The sequence below is a fragment of the Orycteropus afer genome, unplaced genomic scaffold (assembly GCF_000298275.1).
Source record: "Orycteropus afer afer isolate SDZICR_OR568_19922 unplaced genomic scaffold, OryAfe1.0 scaffold00035, whole genome shotgun sequence".
NCBI classification, from domain to species: Eukaryota; Metazoa; Chordata; class Mammalia; order Tubulidentata; family Orycteropodidae; genus Orycteropus; species Orycteropus afer.
In genome coordinates, this window is record NW_006921622.1 from 14,366,543 (window position 1) to 14,380,283 (window position 13,741).

Below are 13,741 nucleotides of genomic sequence, written 5' to 3' on the forward strand. Positions count from 1 at the left end.
CTCAAGGGCAAGTTTCAGAGTCTCTTCTGTCATCCATTTTGGTCTTCTCTTCTTTTCCTGTCTTTTTAGTGATCTCTTGCTTTCTTCAAGGATAATGTTCTTGATATCCTCTCACAATTCTTCAGGTTTTCGGTCGTTGGTGCTCAATGCATCAAATCTGTTCTTTAGATAATCTCTAAATCCAGAAGGGATATATTCAAGATTGTATTTTGGCTCTCTTGGACTTGTTTTAATTGTCTTTAACTTCAAGTTGAACTTGCCTATGAGCAGTTGATGGTCTGTTTTACAATCAGTTCCTGACCTGGTTTTGGCTGAAGATATTGAGCTTTTCCACGATCTCCTGCCACAGATGTAGTCAATCTGATTCCTGTGTGTTCCATCTTGTGAAGTCCACGTGTAGCACTGCCATTTGTGTTGTTGAAAAAAGGTGTTTGCAATGTATAAGTCATTGGTCTTGAAAAATTCTACCATGCAAGTTCCAGCATTATTTCTGTCATTAAGGCCAAATTTTCCAACTACTGGTGATTCTTCTTTGCTTCCAACTTTTGCATTCCAGTCACCAGTGATAATTAACACATCTTGATTGCATGTTCGATCAATTTCAGACTGCAGAAGTTGATAAAAATCTTCAATTTCCTCATCTTTGGCTGTGGTGGGAATATAAGTCATATTAACAGGTCTTCCTTGTAGGCATATGGATATTATCCTTTCACTGACAGCACTGTACTTCAGAACAGATCTTGAAACATCCTTTGTGATGATGAATGCCATGCCATTCCTCTTGAAACTGTCATTCCCAGCATAGTAGATCACATGGTTGTCTGATTCAAAATGGCCAAAACCAGTCCATTTCAGCTCACTAATGCCAAGGATATCAATCTTTATGCGTTCCATTTCATTTTTGACAACTTCCAATTTTCCTAGATTCATACTTCATACATTCCATGTTCCGATGATTAATGGCTATCTGCAGCTATTTCTCCTCAATTTGAGTGGTGCCACATCAGTGAATGGAAGTCTCGAAAGCTTTACCTTACGCCTATGAGTAAGGCTGGGTTTACTCTGATGATGCAGCTCTTTCCCAGTCCTATTTTGAGAGCCTTCTAACCTAACCGGATTATTCATAAAGTTGCATGGTAATGTATCAGACAGTGTTTCTTTGCTGTTCATAAGGTTTTCCCTGGCCAATTCTTTGAGAAGTGGACAGCCTCTTCCTTCTCCCAGTCTGCAAGCTGGGCTGATACCTGTGCACCACGTGTATCCCGCTGGGTTTGAAACACCAGTGGCTCAGCCTTGAAACTCACATCAACACATCATCACGGTAGGACAAACTGACAGACAAGTTTGTCTCCCTTTTGGAAACCTCTCCTACCACCCTTACCTGGGTCCCTGCGGCTGACTGCTCCTCTGTCCTGGTTCCTGGGCCTTTTAATCCCCTTTCTCGTGCTCTCCTGCCCTGCTGCTTTGGGCATGCCTGGGTTCCCTCTCCTCACTTGGATCCCTGCAGCTGACTGCCCATAGAATCCTCCAGTATTGCAACTTGAGGCTTGAATGTTTTCTTCAGTTCTTTCACCTTATGAAATGCCAAGAGCATTCTTCCCTTTTAGTTTTCTAACTCCAGGTCTTCACACATTTAATTATAATATTTTACTTTGTCTTCTTGAGCTATCCTTTGAAAACTTCTCTTCAGCTCTTTTGTTTCAGGATTTCTTCCACTAGCTTTAGACTGTCCATTCAAGACCAAGTTTCAGAGTGTCCTCTGACATCCACTTAGGTCTTCCTTTCCTGCCTTTTTAATGACGTTTTGCTTTCTCTATATATGATATTCCTGATGTCTTACCTATGTTCATGAAAAAACTGTACACAGACCAAGAGGCTGTCATTCAAACAGAACAAGGGGATACTGAATATTTTAAAATCAGGAACGGCGTGTGTCACAGTTCTATCCTTTCATCATACTTATTCAATTTGTATGCTAAGCAAATAAGCTGAGATGCTGGACTATATGAAAAAGAATGTGACATCAGGATTGAACAAAGACTCATTAACAATCTGTGATATGCAAATGACACAACCTTCCTTGCTGAAAGTGAAGATGACTTGAAGCACTTATTGATGATGACAAAGACTTCAGTATGCATCACACCTCAACATAAAGAAATAAAATATCCTCACAAATGGGCCAATAAGCAACATCATGGTAAATGGAGAAAAGATGAAAGTTGTTAGGGATTTCATCTTCCTTGGATCCATAATAAACAATCATGGAAGTAGCAGTAAAGAAATCAGAAGTCCTATTGCAATGGGAAAATCTGCTACAGAAGACTTCTTTAAAGTAGGAAGAAACAAAGGTGTCACTCTGAAGACTAAAGGGTACCTATCCTAAGCCATGGTATTTTCAGTTGTCCCATATGCATGTGAATGTTTGATAATGAATAAGGAAGACTGAAGAAGAGTTGATGCCTTTAAATTGTGATGTTTGAAGAATACTGTAAATATCATAGACTGTCAGAAGAATGAACTATCTGTCCTGGAAGAAATACAGCCAGAATGCTCTTTGGAAGCAAGAATGGCCAGACCTTGTCTCACCTACTTGATCATGTTGTCTGAAGGAACCACTCTTGGAGAACGATATCATGCTTGGTAAAGCTCAGGTTCTACCTGAGTGGGGTCTTAAAAGCTTGCAAGTGGCCATCTAAGATGCAACAATTGGTCTCTCCTCGTACAGAGCAAAGTAGAATGAAGAAAAACAAAGACACGTGGAAACAATTAGTCCAAGGGAACAGTGGACCATGTGAACCTCAATCTACATGACCCTGAGACCAGAAGAACAAGATGATGCCCATCTACCACTTGGAAAGGGATCAGTGCAGGAGATCTTAGACAGAGTGGGAGAAAAATGCAGAACAAAACTCAAAATCATAAAAAAAGACCAGGCTTATTGGTTTGATAGAGACTGATGAAATCCCCAAGACTATTGCCCCTAGTCCCCCTTTGGACCTGGTATTGAACTCATTCCCATGGTATCCAGCCAAACAACAGATAGACATATAAGGTGAACATTTACACCAGGTAGGTATATTCCTTAGAACAATCAACCATGGGATATCAGAAGGGCAGTATTTGCACATGAAGATAGCTCAGAGGGCAGAGAAACATAGGAAAGCAGGACACAGGGAAAAGGTAACCACACGGAGGAAGTGGGAAAAGCACTATTACATTATGGGGATTTCAAACAATTTCATGAAACAAAATGTGTATGAATGGTTGTATGGAAAATGCATTTGCTCTATAAACTTTCACCCAAGTCACGATTAAAAAAAAAATTACCATAAAAAAATAAGTAAATAAGTGGAACGTCTCTGAAAAAGGGGAAGACCCTCAACAAGATGGATTGGCAAAGTGGCTGCAATGATGAGCTCAATTATAGCAAGGATTGTGAGGATGGCACAGGACAAGGCACTTACTGATGAAGATCAAAGACTACAGTCTTCAGTATGGATTATACCTCAACATAAAGAAAACTAAAATCTATTGTGCATGGGGTCACTATGAGTTGGAGCTGACTCAATGGCACCTAAAAACAACTATGGAATTGTGCACTGTGATAAGGGTGAATCATAGAAACCTAGACTCCCTGTCTCCACCACTTACTAATTGCAACTACCACTTATTTCCTTGTGACATTAAGGGAATTATTTCACCTCTCTATGGGTCACAGCAGTCCAATTCCATTGCGCATGGGGTTGCCATGAGTCAGGGGCCAACTCAACAGCAGCTAAGAACAACAACAACATACCTAGAATTTCTCATTTATAAAATGAAGATAACAAAAAAAAAAAAAAACCCAAAATACCCCAAACTCACTGCCATCAAGTCAATTCCAACTCATAGTAACCCCCTTTGGGTTTCTCAGGTGGTAAATTTTTATGGAAGTAGATTGCCCACTCTTCCTTCCATTGAGTGGCTGGTGGGTTTGAACTGCCAACCTTCTGGTTAGCAGTCAAATGCCTTAGGGACTACATTACCAGAGCTCCTTAAAATGAAGATAATATGATAATACTAGGGATATATATCATAACCATCTTTAAGATTGTCTTAAAGCTGCATGGTAATTATGATAAGAACTTTTTTCTGATTTTTAACCATTATCTCAAAATTCTTATTCACTCATTACTTCAACAATTACTTATTGAGTGCCTTCCACATTCCAGGCAGTGTTCTAAGCATTAAGGACATGGAAGTGAACAACAACAACAAACAAAACAAACTCACTGCAATCGAGTCGATTCCAATTCATAGTGACTCCCTCTGGGTTTCTGAAGTGGTAAATCTTTACGGAAGTAGACTGCCCAGTCTTCCCTCCATGGAGTGGCTGATGGGTTTGAACCACTAACCTTCTGGTTAGTAGTTAAATGCCTTAGGCACTATGCCAGTGTATGTGAAAGTGAACAACATACCTAAAACCCTGGCTTCCTTTAACCCTGGCTAGCTTAGGTTTTAGCTCAGAAGATAAATACATAACTAAATATACAATATTTGGTGAGTGGAAATAAGTGATATAAAGATAAACAAAGCAGTTTAAGGGTCTAGAGGAAGTCAGGTTCTGTTTATGTGTAGGGTGCCTATTATAGATAGGCTGGTCAGAACAGGTTGCTCTGATAAGGTGACATTTGAACAGAGACCCAAATGAAGTCACGGAGAGAGGCTTGTGAAAATTATCTGTGGAATGTGTTTCAGGGCAGGGAACTAGCAACCGCTAAGGCCCTGAAGCAGAGCATGCTGGTACATTCCAGGGAAGCAAGGAGGGTAAGGTGGCCAAAGGAGAGTTGTGCAAGGAAGATTATAACAGAAGATGAGATGAGAGGCGGCATGGTGGTGTAAGGCAGATTCCAGAGGGCCTTAAAGCCCATGCTGGATTTGGGGTTATATTCTAAGTGAGAGGGGAAGTAAATAGAGAGAGTTCTGATCAAAAGAGTAATATGATGTGATTTACATTTTAAAAACATCATCACACTGGCTGCTGTGTAGACAATGTACCTGGGCTGTGCAGGAACACACTATAGACTCAGTAAACCTGATAGGTATTGTAGACTGTGGCACATTGCTTATAATTTAAGTACCTTTTCCAACTTTATTCCAGGATTTATTCCAAGACATTTGAAGATGTCTTTTCCTTCAGCCTTAGTTAAATTTAGGAGCTCTGGTAGTGTAGTGCCTAAGGCATTTGACTACTAACCAGAAAGCTGGCAGTTCAAGTCTACCAGCCACTCCTTGGAAAGAAGATGCGGCAATCTACATCCATAGTGATACCACCTTGGAAACCCAAGGAGGGGTCACTATGAGTCCGATACAACTGGATAGCAGTGAGTTAAGTTAAATTTACAAAGAAATAAGCTTGTTGTTGTTGTTATTGTTATGTGCCGTTGAGTCGGACCCGACTCATAGCGACCCCTCCTTGGGTTTCCAAGGCAGTATCACTATGGAAGTAGATTGCCCCATCTTCCTTCTGAGGAATGGCTGGTGGGTTTGAACCGCCAGCCTTCTGGTTAGCAGTCAAGTGCCTTAGGCACTAAGCTACCAGAGCTCCTATAGAAAGTAATAATACCAACCCAAATCCATTGCTATTGAATGGAATCTGAATCATAATGACTCCCATATGGTTTCCAAGGCTGTAAATCTTTACGAAAGCAGACTGCCTTGTCTTTTTCCTGTGGAACAGCTGGAAGGTTTGAACTGCTGACCTTCTGGTTAGCAGCCCAATGCCTTAACCACAGCGCCACCAGAGCTCCTTTAGAAAGTAAACTCACTACCGTCAAGTTGTTTCCGACTCATAGCAACCCCTCCTTGGGTTTCCAAGGCAGTATCTCTAAAGAAGTAGACTGCCCAATCTTCCTTCCCAGCAGTGGTTGGTGGGTTTGAACCGCAAGCTTTCTGGTAGCAGTCAAATGCCTTAGGCACTACGCCAGCAGAGCTCCCTTAGAAGTAAAAGGTACTGTTTAAACAAAAGGCTGATTACTAGCTATTCAATCTGCTCCATTTGGTGTTTCCGTTAGGTGAATCAACAAGTACATAGAATTTGGTTTGCTGGGTCCCTTGGTTTCAGATGGCAGGAATTTGTTTTGTCAAAATCAAAATTAAAAATGAGTACTAAGTGTATCGAGATATTAAAAAAATAAAAGGTAATGGAAAAATTTGTGAGCTCTGGTAGTGTAGTGCCAGCTTTCTGGTTAGTAGTCAAATGCCTTAGGCACTACACTACCAGAGCTCCTAAATTTAACTAAGGCTGAAGGAAAAGACATCTTCAAATGTCTTGGTTCAAATCCACCAGCCACTCCTCGGAAGGAAACTTGGGCAATCTACTTCCATAGTGATACCGCCTCAGAAACCCAAGGAGGGGTTGCTATAAGTTGGGGCCAACTTGATGGCACATAACAACAACAGAAAAATTTGGGAACAGATGAAGGTGACAGTTGAACAACATAATGAATGAAAGTTAATGAAACTGAATTATACATGTAAAGAACACTGAAATGGCAAATGTTTTGTCATATAAATACCTAACACAATACAAAAATTTTAAAAAAGAAAGAAAATTGATACCAGAAATAAATTTTTAGGTGGGTAAAATCTTATGGCAATGATTGAAGCCAGCTCATGAAATTCAAAACAAACATTTTAAAATCACAGTGCAAAATTTCTATGTCTGTTAAACTGCAGCCACGTGCCACATAACATCCATTCAGGAAATGTCCAACCACATATAAGCCCGTGGTCCCAACCCCAGTAAAGCCTATTATATTAAAAACTCAAGGTACGTACAATGGTTCATAATAAAAAATGGGTTCTACTTTTCAACACATATCAAAACATTATTATTATTACTGTATTATTATGTTACAAATGTTTTAGTATCTGGTAGTATTTCTTTAAATTTTTTTAAGCATAGAAAGGTATACTATATATTATATATTATATATTAAGACAAACATTTGACTGATTGACGTTAAACAGGAACCATACTACTTTTCCAACTTACGTACACATTCAACTTTAAGACGGACTTAGGAATGGAACTTGTTCATAATCTGGGGACTGCTTTATATAATTCAGTGGCCACAAAACATTCACATCACATAACATCCTATATCACAGAACGTGTCATGGACATTAAGTGACGCATGACTGTATAAATAATACTCTCTGAAAAGATTTCTTAAGTATTTGTCGTATAAGCCAACAGTGGAATAGTGCATGAAAATAAATGAGCTCACCTATAAATGGGATGGATGCCAAGGAATCACCAGGGGGACTGGTACTTGAGGTCTTCCTTTCCTCCATTCTTTTTATATGGACCTCTCGGCGTGCATCATTGGGCAACCAGCAGGTAGTGTCTGACCCGGTCTCTTGGTCATTGACTGCCAAGATGTACGACTGATGCCTTAAAGGCTGTGGTGTTTGGCGACCAGATGGAGGTTTTTCCCTTAGGACAACAGTTTCTTTATTATCTAAAATACTTGATTGCTGAATTTCGGCATCTTGCAAATTTAAATATTGATTCCTCTGGCTGACAGATAATTCAAAATCTGAAGTGCCAGAGTTCTCACTCGTCTGAGGGACAAGCTTAGCAGAAGCTCCAGATAAAGAGGGAGATTTTGTAGTCTCCATTTGGTGATCTGGGGCACTTTCAGTTCTTAACCATGTCTGCTGATTTAACAGACTGTTTTGATGCAAGTGATTTACTGGTCTTTGGTCTTTCATGGAAACAAATGAGTTCTGGTTAAATGATGGTTTTGCAACATATGTAGAAGGCGCTTTCAGAGAATTGCTTCGAATTTTCATAAGAGGTGACTTGTCTTGTGAAATACATCGAGGCACCGATATTCCACAAGTAGTTTGCAAATTTCTGTTTGACTGTGGTGATTTTAGGTCCGGCGGAATTTTTTTAAACTGAGACAGAGATCCCATTCCTCTGCTACTTATTCTCCTATTATCAGAATTAACACTACTGGGAGCCACAGTAAAATTTGAACCTCGAAAAGATTTATGAATTTCTTGCTGTCTAGGTCTTTCATAAATACCCCGTCTATCATCTTGTTCGGTAAATCCACTCCATTTATAAGTCTGTTTTCGCTCTCCATTCGAATTAGGGATTTGATTTTCAGAAGTGACATTTTCTACAGTTTCACCCTGTCCCCCAATGTAATCCCACGAACGAGTTCTATGATTACTAAAACCAACAGGTGGAGAGGTGAGTGCTCCTTGAGATGCACTTCTTGGACAATATTTCATTAGCACAGAATCCTCCAGTCTTTCCTGGGATACACTGCGTTGCCGGATCTGTACAGACTGGGGCCCTCGATCATGAGACGTGCTTCTACGTCGTACCTGCAAAGTAGTGTGATTAGGTACCACCTGGTTGTAATCCGTGCTCTGGGATGCTGCTCTTAAACTGTCTAATCTTTCTTGAATTGTCCGACAACCTATGTGCAATCGTCTGTTATCAATATACTCTTTGTAAGTTTTATAGTTTTTCCAGTCTATGTGCTGATGGGAATTTGGAGAATAGTGATTAACAGGTACAGAAGGAGAATCTGCAACTTGTGATCTACTGCTTGAGATTCCTTCTGCATGTCCACCATAATTTCCAGATTTAAGTAAAATTCCAGAAGGCTCCAATGACCTGGAGCCTGTAGTCTGATGAATCAGATGAGCAGTGGAAATTGATGATGGTGATGTTGTTCTTGACACTGGTTTTAAAGAGGTCTGTTCATTTATGCCATACCTCACTTCTTCAGTTCTATGTGAAGGACCTGTGTGGTTATTTCTATTGGATAATAAATCTACAACCTTCTCAGAAGGTACAATGACAGTCCTTACACTTTCATTGCAAACACACACTGCTGTGTTTGACTTTGCAATATCTGTTGGTGACGGAGGCACTTGTATTTCCATTCTATAGGCCCTGCCAGGTTGTGTCAGTACTGGTGTACTGGTTTGCTGTTTGCTCAATGAAGAGTCTGGAGGAGATACTTCAACTTGCTGTGCCATAGCTGAAGGGGCAGATGTCATCCAGGGATAGCAAATTGGTGGAGGTTCAGGAATATTGCGGGCATTGCCACTGTAGGCTACGTTGCCTTTCAGGTAGGCATCTTGAGAATATGCCTGTGTGGGAATGAGAAAAAGGTGTCATTTAAAATTCATTAACAGAAAAAAGCTGCCAGTCTTCTAGTTCCCTGGTTTATTTTACTACGTCCTACCTTGTTCCTGAATGATACTCACTATAGCATGCATGCAAGCACAACGTAAGGGTACTCTACAAATATAGAAAAGAGCTAGTCTTATAGCAATCAAATACATTGTAAAATCTGCAACAAATATAAATTACCATCACCTGTTTTCTCAAAATATCTGAAACAGCATCAATTTTTCCAACACATTAGCTATAACCATGTTGCTTCTAAAATTCTCCCCATTCAATCTTTATGATACAGTAAGGATTTTTCAGCAGTCGAGAGGTTAAATGGCTGCCTAATAAATCCCAGCCAAAAAAAAGAAGAAGATTCTTATCTTCTGCCAGACAAAAGGTGAAAATATCAAAAATCTAACCCAAACACATTTTCAGTTTAAGCACTACTTCCATCATAAATTAAATATAATTCACTCAACAGTGTCTTATCAATTAACCACTATTGAGTCCCTAAAAATAATCCACTTTGATGAGTTAAGTACATCAACAGGCATGCTAAATATTTTGTATTTAATCTAAGAGAAGAAAATGTTTTAAAAATTAAGCATATAATATATGAAAATATAAAAAAAAAGGTAGTTCAACTTCCCATTTATAATTTATATTTTTTTTTTATATTAAGCTAATGCAAAATATATTGCATTGATTTATTTGGTCTCTTTAGTCATTATAAGGAGATATTTTTCTATTACCAACAGGCAGGCATGCAGGCATTGGCTATTTGTGAAATTAGGATGCAATAATTTTAAAAATAACTGAAATTAAATACAGTAACTCTACAGAACAACTAATCAATGCAACACAGGACTATGTTCAGCAAGAGGCAGTTAGGTGTGTGGTATTGTATTACATACCCTCCCCAAATCAAAACAAGGTTTAATTCAAGACTATGGTCATATCCTGTCTTTGCATTAGACAGCTTGCAAAGCTCAAGTGCAGCCACAAACATAACAGCAAAGTACTAGGTAAAGGGAGAAGGTAAGATACTTAAAAAAAAAAAAAAAAAATACTGATGCTGATAAATATTATGCTTTAACAGTTAAGTACAAGATATAGAAGAAAACCAAACATGAAAAAGGAAAAAAGAAAAGTACACATCACAAACACATTCTGCAAATTAGTAAGATTAACACTATGAAGGATTTCTCTAAGCAAACTTACAGTTTTAATAAATTGGCTTATTACAAATTTCTATAAAACATGACTTTAAAAGCAAGGAAATGGCTACTGTGCATTTCTTACCAGTGCTGTGACATCCTTTGTAAACTGTAGCTAGCGGAAAATAGGAAAACATAGTAGAAGCTGCTTACTGATATAAAGACAGAACCATGTTGTCATATTGATGCTGGAAACAGCAAGCTAAAAATACATCTATACTGATTTCTCTGGAAGGTACCAAGAGAGGTAAAGGGCAGTGAAGCATAAAGAATAACTTCAGTATCTTTCTGAGGATCTTTTTCTCAGGCTTTTATCTGGTTCTTACTTGATTTGTCTACCGTTCTTGAAAGCAAAATACATCTGGTGACAGGCATTCCTAACAGATATTTTCTTTAACATGCACTACTGTCTGACAATGTATTACAAAGCTTCCCTTCCACAAGAGCAACATTGATGTCTCTCATTTCCCCTGAGCTTCTTCCAGCTCTGCTTCCAGATGACGAAACGAATGCTCTATTATGCATTTAAAATAGTACAACCTCCTCCTTCCCCTGTAAATCAGAGCATAACCACAAGCTGTCAGCTGACTGCAGCTGCCTTGACACTTATGATTTGGAAAAAAGAAAAGATAGTTTCATGAAATGGGTGTCATTCAAACATTAGGAGCCCCCAACACTGCATCTTTTGTACTGTTTTATTAGCTTATGTAATTAACTGTTGAATAGACACAAAAAAGATTACTTTCAGGGTAATGCTTATTAACATATGATAAACATCACAGAATATACAGACTAGCACATATAGACAAGAATTCAGTGAGAAATTAGAGCTAAGTATATAAAAGAATACATGCATGCCATAATATTTTTAAAGCACGAATGCAGTCAATCAAAATATGCATTTTGGGTATGTGCATTAACATAACAAGCCTGTTTTTTTTAATGCTGATTATATCCAGACCAACAGTTATCCAAGACATGAAAACTGTGTCTGCATAGGTGAACCAAATAGTACAGCACTTCACGCAGCATATTTTGCGTAACATTTTTTGTGCAATTTTATTATGTTTCACTTAAAAACAAAATTGGGCGGAGGAGGGATTCTTATGTTTAATGGTGTAAGGAAAGGGCAGTTGGCAGATTTTTGATTTCTCAAAACCTCCCCTACTTTAATAAACATTGTAAAACTCAAAGGGAAGTACAAACTTATTCACAGCCATGGAACCCATTTTTTCTCCAGGGGTCTGAACATGGTTAGAATTTCATGGTTTGGGAAATCCTGTTTCCAATTTAATCATTATTTAGATATATAATTTAAAGATACTTCCTTTATTCTATTTTAGGGAGAGGTATTATCTTTTAGTAACAGAAGTTTATAACTGTATATGAAAAACATTTTTTACATACATACAGATATCTCTTAAGATTCTTATAAGGCAATCCTAAACACAAAATCGTCTGTATTAATGGGTCTCAATTCTGGGTAAAGTTTTGTCAAAGGGTCCTTAAATACAGACACATATACCTCACATTAACAGTTGCCTAACTAAATAGAAAGTATTACACAGAGTTGAAATAAAGAAAGTATGAATTAATTCAAAAGCATTATGGAATTTCTTCACATATTCTCTCAGTTCATGAATACTAAAAAGGCTTGTGTATCTACCTGCCCATCTGTCTACCCGTCCCACTCACCACCTACCTACCCACCTAAAGGTTCTTCATCCTCATAAGAAGTTTAGAAATTGATACCATTCAAAATTAACATTTATGAAAATTAGTTCTTCTAAGGCCCCTCAGGCTTAGTATACATTTAATTGATAGGTCAGAGACGTATCTAAGAATAATTTTGGAACTTCTATGACTATTCTAAGATGTATGTACAAACACAAATTAGCTCCCAAATAAGTTTGGAGAAGTAAACTAGAACTAGACAATATGTATTTTAAGGACTCCTCTCCTTCCATAATAGCCCCAAGTATTCCACTAGAAAACAAACTGCCTAGTAAGGAGAGCTTTAGATTCTTTCAAGAAGGAAAGAATTCATCAGGGTTTGGGAAAACATTGTGGTGGATTATCTGGAATGGATCATCATAGTCAACTCCTCGAGGTAAACCTATGGATATGGCTTTATATTCTGGGAACAGAATTACAAACTTTATAACCTGCACATATCTGTAACTGGCATTTTTTCTTTTGAGGGCTTGGTCAAAAAGTACCAAAATCTTTCATTAAGCCTGAGTGGTCTGACATATCAATGTTTTAACTATCTAATTGGGGTCTTTGAATTATCAGTGGGGACCAATTAAAAAGCACAGTGTATCATTTCAACAAAGTAATTTATATTCTTAAAATAAAAAGTTATGCCAAAACCATCCTATATTAATAAGTTGATCTGAAATGATATATACATTTTTTAAATCAATGTCATATGAATTACATATTCAGCTATTAATAATTGCGATTTTTTTTCTGGTTTAAGCCCAAAAAGATACTTCACAATATATGAAGCACTCAACATCACTTAAATTATCCCCAATTGAGTTGCTGTTGTTGTTGTTATGTGCCATCAAGTTGGCCCCAATTCATAGCGACCCCTCCTTGGGTTGCTGAGGCAGGATCACTACAAAAGTAGATTGCCCAGTCTTCCTTCCGAGGAGTAGCTAGTGGGTTTGAACTGCCAGCCTTCTGGTCAGCAGACTAGTGCCTTAGGCACTATGCTACCAGAGCTCCTCCCCAATTGAGTAGCTTTTGGAATCTCCCCAAATAGAATACAGTAACAAAAAATTTAGCCTTTTTTTTTTTAAGTCATTTTATATACCACTCTACATTCTTTCTTAAATTTCATCTACCCTTCTACGTAAGTTTTAAATCTTATGGACGCTTAGTCATATAAAAGCTTGTATTTAAAAATTAAAGTCATATCTAATGAAAATAGAATAGTAACAACTCTGTATAGTAGAGCTGACAAGGGGCAAGGTTATGGTCATTGCTTGGTCACAGCCAGCTACCCAGAGGGACTGAGTAGTTGATCCTGCGGGCTTGGGACCATGGTCGCAGGGGACATCAAGATCAATTGGCATAACATACTATACAAAACATTGTTCCACCTACTACTTTGGCGAGTAGCGACTGGGACCTTAAAAGCTAGGAAGCTGCCATCTAGATGCAACAACGGGTCTTTCCTCATCAAGAAGAAAGAAGAAAACCAAAATTAATGGAAACAATCAGTCCTAGCAACTGGTACACCATCCGATCTGCAACCTATACAACTATGAGACCAGAAGAACTAGATGGTGCCCAGCTACCACTGCCATCCACTTGGAAGGGATGT

The 13,741-nt window shown here is 38.4% G+C and overlaps 1 protein-coding gene across 1 annotated transcript in view; it reads right to left on the bottom strand.

Annotated features, from left to right (window-relative positions):
- The window catches only part of ARHGAP21 (Rho GTPase activating protein 21), a 251,330-nt gene that overhangs the window by 45,488 nt on the left and 192,101 nt on the right, over window positions 1–13,741 (bottom strand). The window contains exon 7 of the mRNA XM_042780337.1: window positions 7,275–9,165. Within this exon, the coding sequence (XP_042636271.1) occupies window positions 7,275–9,165 (1,891 nt within the window). The remainder of the gene's footprint in view (window positions 1–7,274; window positions 9,166–13,741) is intronic.